Source organism: Cuculus canorus, chromosome 18 (genome assembly GCF_017976375.1).
Source record: "Cuculus canorus isolate bCucCan1 chromosome 18, bCucCan1.pri, whole genome shotgun sequence".
Classification (NCBI taxonomy): Eukaryota; Metazoa; Chordata; class Aves; order Cuculiformes; family Cuculidae; genus Cuculus; species Cuculus canorus.
Window position 1 is genome coordinate 12374452 of NC_071418.1, and position 18625 is coordinate 12393076.

General features: G+C 48.0%; 1 protein-coding gene across 2 annotated transcripts in view; it reads left to right on the forward strand.

Annotated features, from left to right (window-relative positions):
- The first annotated feature begins 3206 nt into the window (after window positions 1-3206).
- SEPTIN9 (septin 9) overlaps window positions 3207-18625 on the forward strand; it is a 141964-nt gene continuing 126545 nt past the window's right edge. The window contains exon 1 of one of the 2 annotated variants that reach the window (XM_054083274.1): window positions 3207-3406. In XM_054083274.1, coding sequence (XP_053939249.1) covers window positions 3385-3406 — 22 coding nt within the window. In that variant the 5' untranslated portion in view covers window positions 3207-3384. Of the gene's footprint in view, window positions 3407-9197; window positions 9256-18625 lie in introns of those variants that run through there. The other variant, XM_054083272.1, reaches the window with a different exon arrangement.

The following is an 18625-nucleotide window of genomic DNA, read 5'->3' on the forward strand; positions in this document are numbered from 1 at the left end:
CAATGATCTCTCAGGCCGGGGAGCGGTGCCACTGCTCACCTCCTGCCTGGTTTGGCAGCTGCCTCCCTGTGCTGGGCAGGATGGGATGCTGGTGCAGAGCAGAGTGGAAAACTTTGCATCCTCTCTCCAGCCCTGCAGCCACAAAAGCGCAGTTGGTCAGGAAAAAGGAACTTGAAGGATCGTATATAAAACAACCAGAGCTGGAGAGGGAGATGTTGGTGGTTTATAGTCCTGACAATGGAGTTTCTACCTGTAAATCAGTCAGCAATACTGTTCCCCAAAGAGGAGGATCAGGCCTGCTCTGCTGCTCACGGGCAGGTCTTTGCAGCATAAATTCCTGCTTATCCTTGTTGCTGGTCACCTAGGGAGCTCTGCTGTCTGCCATAGCAGCAATTTTTGCCTACCAGGCAATGTCTTCGAGCCCCAGGGCAGCACTGAGTAATGCATAGCCTCCCCACACCTCTCTGGGAAAACTCAACCTTCCTACCCTTTTGCAAGATGAGAAACTTAGTCTGAGAGGTTGAATGAGTCAGTTGGAGAGATTCAATTACATGGTTTGGCATCCCCTAATGTCTATCTTCATGCTAGTCCATGAGAGTGTAGGGGTTTTTTCCCTAGAGGCTCATCCTTTCCTTACTTCTGTCCCTCTCTTCTCACTACAGTATGAATTACATGACACTCTTGCTTACCCCTATCTCTCCCCCACCTTGATTCTTTCATGGGCCTCTGACTTTGTGCCCCAGTCTGCGGTACATAGCTGGTGATGCTCATCTCTCTCACTCTTCTGACCTTTGTATTATGTTTATTTTGGGGGTTGTATCATGAAAAAGATCACTGCTGTGTGCGTGGCTCTGGGCATCACAAGACAGAGACAAGTGCTGTTGGCATGGTCTCTGAAAACAGGCCAGCTCTGCATCTCTGCCAGCAGCACGCTGGCACAGGAGTGCTGGGATGGGGTATGTTTGGCAGTGGGGAAAGCTGTGGGTCAGGTGCGTATGCCAGGTCAGATCCCAGCTGTTCTGGCAGGGCTGGATGCATGAGGCTCACATGTGCCTGCCTGTGCCGTGGCTGAGCTGAGCCGGCAGTCTGAATCCCTCACTTTCAGGAACAATAAATTCCCTCACCAATCTTATGAAAGAGGCGGGGGGTGGGGAGGGGTGGAAAGCTATAAATGACTTACCTATTTGAATCCTGTGGGCTCTGCATTGTATTAAGCATTAACCTGCTCTTCCGAGCCAAGCGACTGATTCTCTTGGCAATTTTGAGTCAGGGCAGCCAAAGAAAAGGATTCTTTGTCAGACAGTATTTCAGAAAAAAATCCCTTCAGCCATTTTCTGTCTGATTGTGTTTGTTTGGCCCTGCGGTAGCAAGCCTGCTCCACAGTTTGCTATTTGTATTTGTGCAGTCAAGCTGATCAGATGGCTGTACCCCAGCCACGGCTCCGAAAATGCTGCTCACCAGCAGCCCTGCAAGGGCGCAGGCACACTGTGCACACATAATTATGCACACATGTGGGACCATACCCTTAATCGCACACATGTGCATACATAATCGCACACTTAATCAGGCACACATGCACGTGCACCCCTATGCGAGAAGAACAGGGGTCTTTCGATCTTGTGTTCAGTGTATCCTGTGAGTGCCAAGTATTAAAAGTAGTTGCATCCATCAGAGATGGAGGCAAAAGCAGGGCAGAGGAATTCAAGTTCAGGTGTGGCTTCTACTCCTGACTTTGCCCTTACTTGGTATATGAGGTGGGGTAAGACATCGCACTGTTGTTTCCCTTCTATAAATTAATGACTAAGAGTAACATATTGTTGCTATGGGCTTACAGACATGTTTACTTAAGCAACAAAGCCTTGGTGGTTCAGAAGTTTCCTTGATGACCGAGTTTTTTGTTAACATCTCCCTGCTGGAGAGCACAGCATAACTAACACAGTGTAGTCATGCAGCTGTGGGAAGAGCTGCCACTGCTTCAAACCTGGGAACACGCGAGTGCCCCTGAGCTCTCAGTGCAAAGTCTGGCTGCTTTAGCACCGAATCCCCCAGCGATTCCAGCTGGCTCTTCACATTTTGCACTAAATGCCTGAGAGAGGCTCAGACAATCTTTTTTAAAATATCTGTTATAGAGGCGATAATCTGTGGCTTAGAAATAGTAACAAATACTAATGGGACAATACCTCCTAATCCAGCACATCTACTCTCTTCCTGTGTCCCCATGGAATGCCAGGGCTAGGACTTGGGGGCAGAATAGTTGGGTTTTTTCCTCCTACTGTGGAAAAGTCTAAAACAAAAAGCCCTTCTTTCTGAAACCATCCCTTTGGCTGGTGGGATTGTCTCATGTGGACAGGACTTGTGCTCGCACCTTCACGTGGCTGACTCACCCAAGAAGGCTGTGGAAATCTTTCCGGTGATCACTCCAGTCCTCCCTCCAGTGGTTCAGGCTCCTGCCCTTCACTGTGCCTTCAGTTATAACTAGTCTTAATTTCCTTTTTATTCCTGTCTGTCTTCATAATGCTCACAGCTTGTTGCATTTGCGTAACTGATTATCCGACGTGCATTTCACAAGGCAGCTCTCAGAAGCACGTCTGCTCTCCCAGCAGATCCACATGCTGTGGCACAGAAGGAACAGCAAAGTGGAGCCTCCTCTTGCCCTGTAACCGGGGGGGAGATGCCAGATCCCAGGGCTCTGGGGAGCTGGTTATGGGGTACGTGGCTCTCTGCACCGTCCCAAGAAGCGAGTAATCGCTTGCACGTAGCTCTCCCTGTGTCATAAGCCTGCACAAGCGTGTCGCTCAGCTTATAGCCTTGAATGAGTTCTTTACTTGTGGGTTTGAAGAGGAAAGAGGTGTTTACACTGCAGGGTGCTGACGGGTCAGTAATGCACTTTGAACTAGAAACTGCCTGACTTGAGAGCTGGGCTGACCTGAGCCTCTCCAGCAGCAAAGGGCTGTATCAAAGCCATGGGGTGCACCGTCTGGAGGCAGGAAATTCTCTCCCTTCCCTTTGTTGCACCAGATAAATACACTGGGATTTCCAGGGCTGGGAGTTGGCAGGAATAATCCCCAGGGACCGTTTGTTTTCTGAGGGGATAACGTACAGCCACCGGGAAGGCTGAGCCCTGCTCTACCCCTGCTGGTGCCAGGAGAGTTGGAACAGCCCATAACCGTGTGCGAGATTAGGAAAGGTGTGTGCTAATTAATAGGAGCGCTGGGCTGCTTCTCGGCTGGAGCTGCACGCGTGGATGCGGTTGCGGAAAGTGCATCTCCTCCCTGCCCCTGCCCACTCCAACAAAAGGATCGTGCCCACAGCACCGCCGGGACTGCCCTCCTCAACACCTTGCCCAGTTGGCCCCGCTCCTATGTCACAGCTTGAAGCGGCGGCATGAAGAAATCCTCGTATTCAGGTGAGCAAGCAGCCACTCCGCTGCCTCTCTCTCCTCTTGGCTTTCTCCCTTTCTCTCTATGCCGGAAAAACCAAAAAGTTAAAAGAAAACCCCAAAAGTACAACTTGGACAAGCCCTCCTCCCTCCAAGCAGCTCTGTAGTGGGGCGAGGGGCTGTTTCACTGCATGATAACATACCCTGTTGATTAGTCAAAAAAGGATTAAAAAGCAAAACAAGTCCAGGAAGGCAGCTTATTCCAGGCAAAACTCAGCGTTGGTGGCACTGACCTTATTATTCAGAAAACACTTTTCCTGGGTGGCATTGGGTGTGACACCATCTGCCTTCGGGGCTGGAGGGCTTTCCAAATTGAGTGTAGAGGAGCCAGGATGCCCTAATGCTGCAGGACTCTCTTCTCCCTTTTCCCCATCCATGTTTTCTGGGTCTTGCCCTGCAGGCTGAGGTCTATTCCCTCTGCTCTCACAGGTTTCTTCCTCCTCAGTTAACGTGGAGGCAAGCAACCAAGACTGATTGAATTTCTCTGAGCCTTCTGTGAAATCTAGCTAGGGGTCCCAGGAAATGTCTACTACCTGATAGGGCAGGTTCATCTCCTACAAAAGGTCCATTGCTCACCCCATAAATCTCAGGTGCCTCTGGCAGCTGCTCCAGGTGCAGGACTTTGCTCTGCAGCTGATTTCTGCGTGCTCCATGACTGCTCCAGACTGGCCCATGACCCCGTGCTCTGTAAGCCTGATTCTGCCCTGGCTGCTGCAGGAACACGGTGTCATTGTGCTGTCCACCTCCTAATGCTCTAAGGTCCAGCCGCACTGCAGGGGTGTTTGGGGCGGCTGCCGTGCTGTGAGTCACTCGAGCCATGACATGGCCAACTGGACTCTGCCGGAGCTCATAAACCACAGGAGCTGAGGGTTTGCCTTTGCTTGGAAAATTCCCTGTGTCATGCCGCTGTCTGCTTATTGTTAAAATTAGTCAGTAATGTTTCTCTCTTGCACATTTCTCTTCTCTCATTAGCATTGCTAAATGGACTGCCAGGAAGGTTCTATTAGGGCTTGTATGCCTGGAACCTGAGAAAGCCTAAGTATGATTATTAGCACATCGTAACGGCTATAAGTGGCTATTAGCGGTTGTGCATTGCGCATAGGGAAACCTGTTATTTGTACAGGCCTGCTGAGGGCAGATGGAGGCTAAGGCAGCCTTGGAGCAGACAGGAGGTATGCAAGGACCACTCTAGAGGCTGTCATCAGAAGAAGCTGTCAGTATTGCACGACCTGATATTGTGCCAATGAGGCCAAGTGATCCCTAATTGCTTTGCTTGCTTTGAGTTGATGGTGCTGAAGTGAAGCTGTGGCACTGCAACCCCCCTGATGCGATTGATGTGACTCTGGTCTGCGTCCAAACCCCCCTTCACTGGGTGATGCAACTGAGGTCAGTTGACATCTGGTCACAAACTTTAACTCAAAAGAGACTGCAACTGTATTTTGGAAATGCTGTTTGCCCTGAGGTTTCCCTTGGTACAGGGCAGTTATTTAAGGAAAATGAACAGAATGACACTAGCCAGGATACAGTATGTTGAAGCAACAGGGTAATTGCACTGTAACCACCCCGTAGCTTGCAAAAAGCATGGGCAGCTCTTGCTTGCAGGTTGCAGAGGTTCCACTTTCAGTGTTGCAGCCCCCGGCCATGCTGTGACCTTGCCTCTTGCTGATTCATCAGGCAGAAAGGCGCTCAATGAATCACCCACCGCACTGGGGAGGCTGCCTTTGGAGAGCTGCCACCCCTGTGCAGGGCATTGCCAGGCCTCCTTCTCCCAGGAATCCGGTCATCTTACAAATCCGGGAACAGCGATGGTGACTTGCTTCGGGGCATTTCACAGTGAATCCAGATTATTGCTGCAAGACATGAGTAAGATGTACACGGTGCTGCACAGCCTCTGGGCTTTCTACTGCCAGAGAAACCGGTGAGGTGACAATGTGACTTCTCAGCTGCAGAGACTGTGCTTCCCAAGCACATTGCTGACAGCCTGTCACAGGCTGGAAATGCAGTGCCTGGCTGAGAATCTCCCAAAAATGATGACAAAAGGAAACAATAAGCATCTTTTAAATGCTTTTTGAGGTCAGGGAGTGCCCTTCTCTAGCCTTGTTTGCTCCTCTCCAGTATATTCTGAATCTGTTCTCTGCACTAGGTCCCTTTAGACCCAGCTGGAGGACCTCACTTGATTTCACGGGGCTGAAGCTCCAGCTCCATCCTCCTCTCTGAACACAGCAATGCTGCTGTAGTGCACTCCTGTTCGCAGGCTGCTCACCCCCTCCAGCCCCCCCAGGCAGGATTTACCTTTTCTGAAGTACTTCAGGGGAAATCATTGCCCATCTGCTATGACTTTGGGGCATGTGCCATGTAGGTGTGATGGGATAAAGAGTTTGCGTTTGGATGCTTTACGTCTTACCAGCAGAGAGAAGCTCAGACCTTTGTGCTGTAGCAGTGGGCGCGTGTGGCTCAGCCCAGTAGTGCTCTTTTCCCTGGAACTCCCTGGTAGCAGTGAGAGGAGGAGGGGAGAGGGTGGAAAGGGGATTTTACATAGCGAGTTAATAATGAGCAATGATATTGAAGTTAACTTGTGCCTTTGCTTTAGGGATGTCTATTATTTCATAGAATCATAGAATGGTTCACCATAGATGGTGCAAACTGTTTTGGCCAAGGTATGTTTGCAGCATCAGGTTTATGTAAGATGTTGGCATACGCTGAAATAAGGATTGTCTTAACGACAGTATCTCCAGAATTATACATAGTGATTATGTGTGCCCACTCTTACCTAAACTGCCTACTCCCAATTTATTGCTTAGGCACGTCAGGAGAAATAGTTCCTCATGTATGAGCTGAGGCTATAGGGAAAACTGGGAGAGTAACAGCAGAACCCTGTGATCTGATCATTGCATTGGGATTTAGGAACATTTTTCTTCCTGTATCATGGCTTGCAAAAAGATTGCCATGATGACGGAATGTAAGTCAAATTTGAGTTGTTGGCATTATCTAGGCAGGGAAATCTGGAAAAGAGCTCTGTCCCCTGATGTTTATAGGGTCTTAGGATCCCCTCCTACCCCAAACTCATTGTTTTGCCTTGGTGCTGACACCGTGTAGCGTCCTGCAAATACTGAACACCCAAAGCTCCAGTCCAAGGCAGTAGCAGTTACTGGTGACAGGAGGAGGGCAGGTTGGGGTTTTATCCCACTAAAGGGATCCCTGTTTGTGCTCAAGCACACATGGCTGGTGGAGCGAGCAAGAGCTGCGGTGTGTACAGGGACACACGCTGCAGGCAAGTGTCTGTCTGGCAGTAAATGGAGTAATTTGTTATAGTGAATGAAGAATCATAGAATGCTTTGGGTTGGAAGGGTCCTTAAAGATCATCCAGTTCCAGCCGCGCTGCCATGGGCAGGGACACTTCCCACTGGATCAGGTTGCTCAGAGCTTGTCTTGAACACCTCCAGGGGTGGGGCATTCACAATGTCTCTAGGCAACCTGTTCCAGAAGTGGTGGATAGATTTGGCCCCTAAATAAACATCAAGAGCTGTGGTTGGGTGGGCACTGCCAGCTGTGAGGGGCCTTGGTACATTGGCTGCAGATGGTTTTCTAAGATGATCTGGGAAAACTGAGGCTGAATATTTTTCAGGCTGAGACTAACAAGAGAGGCCCAGCATGATCCCCTCTGGTTTTTAACCTCGCTGTTGTAAAAGTTTCTGGGTGGGGCAGAGATGACCTGCTGTCTGCAGAACCCCATTGTTCTGTCCCAAACAGGGCTCAACTCTTGTCAGCTAACTGGCATTGTGTTTGTCTAAGCCATGGAAAAATGAACAGAATATTGTTCAGGCTGACTTTGTTTTTTAACTATTTTTTTTTCTTTAGTTCACTGGCCAAACTGCAGTATCAAACTAAATATATTGCTTGGATCCAACAAAAGCATTCATTTAATTTTAGATTGTAATTTTGAGCAGAAATTCAAAATATTTTGGTTTTAATTATGTAACAATAAAAAGCCATTTTTTTCCCAGCTTAAACTCACAGCCAGTTCTTACTCCCCCGAACCTGTACTGCTGGGCCAACAAGCTATCATAAAAAAATAAAAGATTGTCCTGAAGATTTGCAATCAATCACAAGGAGCTGGATCCTCCATCAGTGGCTTTTCAAATCTGTTGCTCAGAACCTGCATTCAGTGCAAGCAATGCCTTCACCTGCTCAGATGAACCAACTTCCCTGTTGCCCCATCTCACAGAATCATAGAATGTAGAATCATTGAGGTTGGAAAAGACCTCTAAACTCATCCAGTCCAGCTGTTAGCCTACCACCACCATGCCTAGAGAAACCATGTTCCAAAGCACAGCATCTACACCTTTAACACCTCGAGGGAAGGAGACTCCACCACTTCCCCGGGAAGCCTGTTCCGATGCTTCACCACTCTTTCAGTAAAGAATTTTTTTTTTCTAATGTCCAATCTAAACCTCCCCTGGCACAACTTGAGGCCATTTCCTCTCATTCTGTTCCTCTCCACCTGTTACCTCTCTGTGAAACAGCCCTGTCTATGCCTGGTGTGCCAGAGCATGCCTGTAGTGTCTCTGTTGCAAGTAAGTATTTAGCTGCTGTGGATTGAGAGCAAAGCACTTTGCTGTTTTGCAGTAACAAACTGGTTAATGAAGGCTCACAGCAGCCACTGGCACAGCTGGGCAGTGCTTGTGCGAGTAAATGGTGTAGCAAATAAATGCATCAGCCTTCAGGAAGGCTTCTGAGAATAACAGGAGCAGGAAAAACGCTGGGATTTCTGTTTCATCATGTGTCCTTACCACTTAGTGGGACAGAGCTGGCGGCAGAGCAGCTCCCTGCAGATCCCAGCATGCTGGTTATGGGGTTGATCTTTGTGTGTCTCTGCTTTTATTAGAGGCAAAGGTTGCTGTGCTGTGCTGTTGCATTGTTCACAGTTAGCTCCTCTCCTTTACCTTACTCAGAGGATGTTATTTTGGCTCTTCCCCTGCCACATCCTTGCCCTCTCCCTCTTCTGGGTCTCTGTACCCAAGCCCAGGAGGGAAATATGTACTGCATTTCATTTCTTTCCCACTGGTGGCAGAGCAGAGCTGAAGCACTTGTGAAATCAATGTGAACATGGGAGACATAAAGGAGAAGGAAAAGGTTTAAGCAGGAGTTTTGGAGCCCAAGAGAAGAGGGAAGCAGAGGGATGGTGGTGTTGGCAGTGCAGCATGGAGTGAACTACCACAGGAACACTGGTGCCTTGCCAGAGGCTGTGGAAGTTTTGAACAACATGATTTTGTGTTGGCATTGTGATGCCTTGTGTTAGTGAAGTAGCAGCAAGGAAAATAACAAGGAGTACAAAACAAACTTGCTTTTTGATAATCCAAGAACAGCAGTGCACAAAGGGCTTTACATCTTCTTTTCAGGGTGCTGATAGCTCTGCGGGTTCACTTCACCAGCTGTGTGGATGATCTGTATCATTCAGATCTGCATGAAAGCTGCTTAATACCAAGTTTCTCCAGCCCCATATCCTTGCTTTCAAGCCCCCAAGAAAAGAGAGAACAAACCTGATGTGATTCCTGCATAGCAAACACTTGCTCACTGTTTTGGACAACTGCATCTCTAACTAGTCCATGCCACTTTCTAACCGGTGATCGGTTCACTCACATTCATATATTTTGCCTGGCGGATTTTCTTGCACAAATCCTTTCATTTATTTATTTATCCCTCAGTCTATCATATCATGCTGTTCCTGGCTCCTTCCTTGCCTGACTCGCATCCCCACCGTTGCATGTGCTCTTGGACGTGGCCTTTGATGTTCCTCCTGCTGGCTGCTGCTCCTGGTTTGTTGTTTGAGCTATAGCAATGTATAGAGATGCCCAGAGGGAGTGGGTATGATTATCTGGGGCGCTGTGGGGTGAAAATATGCATGTCCTTCCCTCCCCACACCTCCAAATGACAGGTGTGGGATGGGCAGCAGAGGCCGCATGAGCAGTGTTGCAAACCATACCACACCAGTGCCACGGCTGAGAGGCAGCATTGCCCAGGCTTGCACAGCATGATTAATGGCTAAAACCCTTTAATGATTGCTTTGATTACTTTTTAAATGTAAACGGTATTCTTTAGAGAGCTAGATTTCTAATGTCTCTGTCCTCTCTTGTGGTAGTAAAGCCTGTAATTTTGCTAGAATGCTACAAATTGTTGGAGTCTCTGATAGACAAAAGTGCCCTGATCCTTGGTCTGATTGTCCTCAGCTGCCTTCAGGGCCGCTCATTCTGTTTCTGTGGCTTAGCAGATGTCAAGAATTGTTGAAGGCAGCTGGCATCAGTCCTGGCAAGCTTACTGCTGTGCTTCCTTACTGCAAAAAAATGAGGTGGAACCATGAGATGATCAATCAAAAAGCATGATTGCTGTATTTTATTTGCCCGCTGACAGAATTTATTGCCATAAATGTGAGTGCACTTTGCCGTCACATGTTTCTGATGGTTTGTGATGATTGATGTAGTCTTGTTATGAAAAAATTCTCCTATAGTGGTGCTGTGCTGCGCTGGGGTGGCAGGATCAGCGTGACGGGTTTGGTTGGGTGCTCTGCTGTTGCCAGAGCTGGCTGGTGTGTTCAGGCAGGGCTAGAGCTTCTCTCAGGTAGCAAAACATCCTGACATCTGCTAGGAAATAGTTTGGAGAAGCAAGGGAATCCAGCCTGCAGAGAAAGCCAAATAAGAAACCGCAACATGCAGACACGTGTAGAAAATAACAGAAAGCCATGTGGGGCCCAATGGGGTTGATATCCACTTCCCTGAAACACTGATCATCTTCCTGTGCCCACCTGGGGTAAGCAAGGAGAACTGGTGCCATGTGGAATGGAGAGGTGTTGCTGCACAGAGTAACTCACTGCCTGCTCGCTCCGGTGCTGCCGGTGACCCGATAGCAAGTGGGGCTTTTTGCCTGAGGTTAATCTGTCCCCTCTTAGACAAAAGACGTCATGGGTTTTGCAGGTGGGATCAAAATTTAGGGCAAAGTCTGTGGAAGAACAGGACTTTGTTTTGCAGGGATTTGTGAAGGCTTAACTTGTTGGATAGATGTGCAAAGTCTCTGCTTACTTTTTGTAATGGAGGGGAGAGAGTGGGGTCCGCTTGTCCCTGGGGGTGATGCTAACTGGCCATGCCTGTGTCTTTAACAACACACCAGGGATTTTCTCTTCCTGCCAGTCCCAGTGTGCTCAGGAAGAGCAGCTCATGCAGCCCTGGCTGTACAGCCTGCGCTCCCTACGGAAATAGCCGCAAGCGGTGGTGCGGTGGGAGAGAGGCTGCACAGTCATTGGTGAGTCAGCCGGTTCCCATACTGGCCTGCGGTGACTTACCAGTGACAAGGACAGCCCAAAGCACCCTTTAAAGGGTTTATGTTTAAGAGGGGGGTTCACTGCTGCCTGGGAAGCTGCTTCTTTCTGTGTAACTCATCATTTGGGTGATAGCACAAGCTTGCTTTCCTGCAGCTGCTGTGAGATGGGCTCCCTGTTTATCACTGTAGGAGTCCAAAAGGGACTCCCATCTTTGTGCTCGTAAGGCAACCTCCACTGCCGTGTGTGCCAAGTAGCCTGTCATGGGGCATGGTGGCGTTCAGGCACCCCTAGGGCAGAGGCTGGCATCAGCATGGGACACCACCAGGAAATGTGGGAAGGAAAATTTTTGTCCAGTACTGCTACATTTGCGAAAGCAGCTGGCTGTGCCGGGCAGAGGAGGGCTCGTTGTGAAGTTCTTGGTCAAGGTTTAACATTGATCGCTACGCTACAGTAGTCTGAAGCACGACATAAGTTACCTCCATAACCTGAACTTTACATTTTAGTGATGGCAGGTTTGAATCCGATGCCCAGAACATGTAACTGTCCCCTCTGTTTCCCTCAAACCCCAAGCTGCCTTTCGAGCCTCCCAGGAGGAGTAGAGGGAAGTTAAACTGCAGGGACAACTGCAAGCTGGAACTAGTAGCAAAAGGGTTTCTTCTTCTTACTTTTTTGTCTTTTGCCCATGCCAAATGAATATTATTTACAGGAAACACTTTGTGCATCTATGAGATTTGTTTAGAGAAGGAGCGTAGGGGGAGGAGACAGTTAAAGGCATAATGGAAATTAGAAAGGTCAAGAAATTCCATAATTTCCTGGTGTGGGAGTATTGCTATTCTAGGGATTGAGGGAGTAACAGAGCTTGGGCTCCAGTTCCCAGGGGAGCGAGAGCACTCGCCAAAGGATGTTCTGCAGAGGAACCAGCTTGCTTTGGGAAGACCCCAGCACCCAGCAGCTTTCTCTGAGGCCTCGAGGGGCTGACCCAAAGCAGGTGTTGGTGACGCAAAGGGTCTCAGTTCCTCCCTCAGCTCATTTGGAAGCGTGTCCCTTCACAGGCTATGGTGGTGATGGGAGGGAAACGCTGAGCTCATGTGCTTGGAGAGCAACTTGGAGTTCTGATTCTGAAGAGCAGCCCCTGGGTGCAACTTTGCTTTGCTTTTGATGTTATCAAGGGAAATGGGGATTGCCCATGGCTTTATATAACGGACAGAATAAACAAAGGAAACAAGGACAAGATGCCCTCAGCAATTACTGCCGAGAGCAGTTGTTGAATGACTCAGTGGCTGAGCTGTAAGTGTCTGGACACGTACAAATAAAAACCTGCTAAGAAGCATAACAGATCTTGGTGTATTACAAGTCAGGACAAAGGCTGTGCTCGTGGTGGACTATGGGAGGTGGCAGGGTTTTGTTCAAGTGAGTCTAAGATTGATGAAAAGCTGTGAGTTAAGAGGCTGGAGGCTTTGGTTTGCCTGCAAGAAAGATACAGCTCTGGGCTGCAGAAGACCTAGTGTCGCCTACTGACTCAGCTGGAGGGGAGCTAACAGCCTGCTCAGGTCTATGACCAGGAGTGCCAGCCACCAGCTCTCTACAACTGCTTTGCTCTCCTAATATTCAGTTTCCATTTTCCTTCCAAGATGACTTTCAATATTTTTTTTTAAATTAAAATCATAGAGTCATAGAATGGTTTGGGTTAGAAGGGACCTTAAAGGTCATTCATTTCCACCCCCACCCCCCACTGGCTCAGGCTGCCCAAGCCCCATCCAACCTGGCCTTGAACGCCTCCAGGGGTGGGGCAGCCACAACCTCCCTGGGCAACCTGGGCCAGGGCCTCACCACTCTTATGGGGAAGAAATTCTTCAAGATATTTATATTTTTTAATCAATAGGAATACAGATGAAACATAATTGACTGCCTGCATGGAATTTATTTTGATGTGTTGAAAGTTGATGTTGTTGTCAGTCCAATCCTGAAATACCATAATCCTCCTCATCCTCTGGTTTGCTTTGAGGAAGTTTTCAGTCTTTGTTGATTTTCAATGTTTGAGTAATAAAAGGAGTCGTGTGTGCTATATTGCTTTTTATCTAAGGTCAATTGCTAGAAGTACCAGGAAATCCTTAAATTCTGACCTTCATTATGTGCTCTTACAGCCCTGTCTGCCACATGAGGGTTTTCTTTCCTTTTGCTGTCCTGCCTTCACGTGCTTAAAAGAGTATGTTTTATCAAATTGGGTGTAATACCAAGAAATATGAGTCTGAGTTGTGCACAAGCTTGTACCAAAACCTCCACACCCTACTATGGGGTTTCAAATGACTCAATTTTTAATATTTGCATTTTTGGAGATAGGTTATATGTCTCCAAGCTGTTGAATATTTATTGAACAGTTCAGACTTAGGTGGCCTGAAGAACTAACATTACCGTAGCTAATTGTCCTTCGACATTAATTGTCATTCAACTACATCTGCATCTGTAAACTCTTTCCCAAATTGCTATACTGACAAGTGAGACGCTTCAGTTGGTGAGTCCCACATCTGAGCACGGAAAGGCTGTCAGTGCTGTGGGCTGTAGGGGGATGTCATGGCTTGGGTGGTCTCTCCCGTCCTGCTTGGCAGCTGCAACACAAGGCTGTTATTTATTTCCTGGAGTGGGTTTTTGTCAGATAAACCTCCCAACAGTGATGGGAAATAATCTGACAGCTGATTTCAGCAGTTAATGTTGGGAGCCATGAATTTATGTTGGGCAGGATGAGCTCAGACCTTGCGAGTTTGCTCCATCTGTGGAGGTTTCAGATGTGCCTCTGCAGAAGAGCTGCTCTGCTCTCTGTGCTCCTTTGCAGACCAGCTGCTCTCTAGGAAGTTGGCATTAAGCACTGATGTTTTAAAATGCGTCAGGCTTTTTGGACAGTGTGTTTGTGGTGGGAAGAGGGGAGGAAGATATCTGTGGCTAAAGGAGTTTTTTTTGGGTATTTTTGTTTGGCTTTGCCATGTTTTCAAGCATCATGGGAAAAGTAAGAGCCCTGCACTTGAGCTGTGGTGGAGAGGGAGTACTAAGAAATTGTTTCTGGATTTGTCTCTGTTAAGAACTAAGAAATTGTCTGGATTAATGTTCAGATCTTACTGAGCCTTTTATGTCCTTTGTGCCATGCATACAAGTATGAGAGCCCCTGGGAATGGATAGAGGACAGAAAAGTCTTCCATGCCGGTGCTTGTTATCGTACATGTCTGTGTTAGACCCTTTTATAGACTGCTTCTGTTCCCTGGTGGACAGTTTGCTGGCTGCTGGTTTTTAACATGGGAGAAGGGTTAGTGGCTCCAGACACGGGGAAGGAGCCGGAAGACCAGTCCAACACAGTCACATGGCTCCTGGTGAGCTAGCAGAAAACCTGACCGTAGTCTTGGGTTAAAATAAACAAAATTCCCTCATTACTAACCCTGTAGAGAGGCTTCTGTGTCCAAAGCTGTGTCTGTGTCTGATGTACAGACTCCTCCTGAGAAGCATAGCAGGGTGAGAAGTGTTTCCTGCAGGTCAAGTGTGGGTCAGTGGGTGGCAAAAGAGAAGCTATTCTGCATGTACAGCAGTGGAGACTGATGGGGGAAAAACCTACTCAAGAATGCCGGGGTGCAGAGATGCAATGAAGGAAGTGACTTCACTGACGAACTGAGCATATTTCCTCCTCAGACACCCCAGGAACAGGGTGTGAGCCAGGGTGTGTTGGTCTTTGCCCTGGGCTTTGAATGCATGTGCCTGATTTATAGATATTTTGAGCATTGCTGCAGCTCTCTCCCAACATGCACTGAAGGTGTGGAAGATGGGTACAGGAGGTAAACCAGGTTCCACGTGCTTCCCGACCAAGTTGGAGGAGGAAGGGTAGAAGCATCAAATCTTTTAAGGATGCAAGGGAAAATATCAAGACAGGAAGCAATTTCCTCAGAGAGTTGTGTGCTCGCATGAATTAGAACAGCCTGAAGTTATACTGGGGCACACTGGCAAGGATGCTGTGATAGCCTCTGAGAAGATAAGAGCTATACAAGTAACCCGTGAATTATTTTACAGTTTTTCTTTATTATAAATGTTGTTCTAACTAGGTTGATGAGGTACTATGAGTTCTTATGAGTACAGAAAGCATTTTTTATTGATAATTTCTGCTCTGTGAACACTTCACAGTGGAGTTAGACATCTGCATAGGAATTCACCTTTCCCGTGAAGAACACAGGAGCCATCAACAGTTTGTAGCCTTGTCTTCAGAGCTTCCCTTGTATAATCACAGCACAGGTAGAGGGCACGGGGGTCTCTTTAAACTTGTCAGACAGATCTCAGGCCCCTATGGGTGGGAATTGTTCCTTCTTTGCACACCTTAGTATGTGTGGCATTTTAACTCTTCTCACCTGGACAGCAGAAATTACAGCCACAGGGGAAAAAACACCCAGGTTTCTTAGGTCAGGTGAATTCAGGATCAGAAGTTGCATATTCTTTTCAAACCTACTTGGTTTGTTAGAAAAATGTGTCACTGGATGGAAAAGGGTGGGTCCGAAAAGGAGAAGACGTGATGTTAAAACTACTCCTCTTCTGCTCAGTATGGCAGTAAACTGTGACTACATATGGAGATGAGGTTGCTCCGATACCCTGCCAGTGGGTTGTGGCTTTGCTCCTGCCTCCTCCTCACCTCCTCTCCGCTGAGTGTGGGCTGCCAAGAAGGCACCGGGGCAGCTGCTTTACCCGGGAGTGGTTTGTGTTCTCCTGTTTTCTGTCTGGAGATGACCTTGTTTGAATTTCTAGGAGAGTACAAAGCTTGCCAGGGTGGGTTTGTTTGCGTTTCTCTCTAAGCAAATACCTGGCTGTCACGTGGAGCTGGAGCAGGTGGCGTGCAGCACCTTGTCCAATTCCCAGGTACTCATGGTTTCAAGGCAAAATCATCGCTTATTAACACGGCCTCAAAGATCTCCTGTTAACTCCTAACTTCCGCAAGGCTTTGCCACTCCTTCTGCACTCACAGGGCTGCAGGGCTGGGCATAGGCTGGAGGAGCAGTCAGCGGTGCAGATCTGACAGGAGCAGCCTGCTTGCTGTGAGGATGGCTGGGCATGGTTAGGTTTTCTGGAGCTCATCTGGTAGCCGATCTGTCCTGGTGTCTTAGACAGGAGGGAATCCTAAGGTTATGATAGAACCAAATTAAGCTCATTAAGTGCAGACAAACTCTTGAAGCAGAGCTGGTCTGCCTAGCACCGTGTGGCTTTTCACATTGAGGATCCGGTTCACAGTGTTAGAGGTTTGCAAAGGGAATGGTTTTCTATGAGGTGAAGTTCTCCTGGGGGTGAGCCTGGATGCTGCTGGCCATCTCGTTTACGGGGCTCTGACAGTCTACCTACCATACCTCAATTTGCAGTCAGCTCCATCCCACCTTCCTGTAAGCACCTGCCTGGAGTACTTGTCACCCTAAGTTATTTCTGTAGCTGATGATGATAAAATCTGACAATTCAGCCCACGTAGGATATGAATCTTCCGTAGGAACCTCCTGCGATCACTGGCTTGAGTGAGTCTAGTGTGTAGATTAAACCTTTGCACAGGTCCTTGCTGAATCACATGGCACCCTATTCATGGCTATTTTGCTTTTCTGAAATGGAAAAGTGTGTTAGGATTCATCCAAATTTTAATATTCTCTAGCATATTGGCATTTCATCCCTACTCGGGATCATCTTCATCTTTCATAACTTCTGTATTTCCCATTTCTGATGGTTAATGAATGATGCATCCTTAGGTCAAAACATAGCTGGGAGATCAGTCTTTGGATTAAAAACTGCCTTGGCATAGGCCCTCAGAACATCCTGGAAGCATGCGAGCCCTGTTGCCTATAGATTATGGGCAAGATAAGACAGTAAACCAAGTAGAGAACTCTGCTTTAGGGGCTTAACAGCCTCTCCTACTTTTCAAATCATGTAATCATAATCTTTGCAAGATTAAACACTGTTTTAGCTGTGGGGTTTATTTTTTTAATTTCACTCACTTATGGAATAAACTGATGGTGACAGATGCCCAAGAGCCCTGGAAGTCAAGGCTTTGTTTATGCACAGGAGACTTAGGGTTTAAGTGGTGACAATTCTCTCTAGAGAGGTCTGTGGCTGTTTCTCAGCTTCTCCTGGAGCATGGGGCTACCTGGCAGTGGCCTTGCACTGTCCTGGTGTCACCAGAGCAGAGCCCTACACAGGGGCTTTGGGCTTCTCCGGGGATATGCTTTGTGAATAAACATCGCCTTTTCTTCTGTGTTCCCAAAGTGTTCTGAAGTGAAATCCTCTGTGAAAGAAATATATGAAAGAAATGCCCACTTCCTTGCTGAGGGAAACTGAGCTGCAGAGAAACAAACTGCGTCATTCAGTTTGCGTGGCCAGGTTGGGGCATAATCAGATATCCTGACTCCTGCTCCTTGCCTAATGACTGTGCAGATAACCAAAGTGATTCCTATTCCTGTAAGTGTCCTCAGCCTTTCAGACATTGATATTCACACTTGGAGCGAGCCAAGATCCTGTATTACAGAGCACTGAGGCCAGGAAAAAAACAAACCAACAAGGTGGAATCTAATTTTGCCCAAGTTTTAATTTAATTTTTGCCACGTAAAAGGCAAATTCAGCTCTCTGAATCGGAGCTGGTTCCTGCAGCCTCTCTCCTGCCAGGGGCTGTCAGATGAATCACCCTGTCTTCCACCTCCACCTCGGGATGGACATGACTCACCGGCCACAGCGCCTGTGTCTGGGCTCCTGCTCAGGCTTTTAATGGGCAAACGCTCAAGCAGGTTCTTCCTTGAGGCTTTTAGGTAGCTGTGGAAGAGCAAAGTCAAATCCAGGTCTTAGGATGATAAGCAGAGTTCTCTAAAATAGCAGGGATCCTTCCTTTGCAGATGCTAAGGCACGTGGCCACCAGTTTTCAGAGGCGAGTGGTGTACCAGAAGCTTTCACAAGTGACGGCATCCCCTTGTGCAGCTGGAGCTGCTTCCCTTGACACAGCTGCTTGCGGAATGGCTGCATCACTCTGAAGACATTGCAGATCTGATGTCTCAGAAACAATAAACACATTTATTTTGTACCAGTTGAAGATTCTTCTCTGGCTCCAAAACTGCCCACAAGAGGTGCTTTTGTGGAGAGGAAGAGGTGTGCCAGCAGGGAGCTTGCTGAGACAACACAGAAACATTTTCTACCCATGATCTCAGCCTCTGGAGATAAGGCTGGAATTCTAATACCCCCCAGAACATCCTCCCTTGGCCCCTCATTGATCCTGCAGCTCTGGACAGGGAAAGGAGGTTCCGGCCTGCGTGATGTTCACGCAGGGTCAGGGCAGGTTTGGCCTGCAGGAACATGACAGGGTCATGGATCCCCTCTGGACAAGAGGTCTTGGAGCCTTCTGACTGTGAAAGGTGCCATTCACAAATGGTCAGCTTGTCTAATAAACTCTGACAGTGATGTAGGGGTCGTCAGAAGTGACCTGAGCTTCCAGACAGAGAAAAACCTTTAGGATTTGGCCAGCAGCAGCCTAGGCGTGCGCTGTGGCAGGTCATGTGCGGTGTGGTTCATTACTTATGCCGTAAGGCACAAGTCCATAAACTTTACCGTGTTGGGAATCCTCTTTTGTGCCTCTGCTTAGCACAGGGCAAGGTCTTAGTGGTGCCAGGGTCAGTGCATGGAGGTTTGGATTATTCAGTGATTGCTGGCTGAGCTTTCCAAGGAGAACTCGCACCGGCACAAAGCAGATCTGGGTCCTGGGCATATGTGTGTGTTCGTTACAGAAATAGCAGCAATTGCCTTTTTCACTGCAGGGTTTTTTATAGCGGAGGCTGAACACTTGTATCGCTGGGGTGAGTGGCTTGAGGGAGCAGTTCTGGATTGGGCTGGGACCT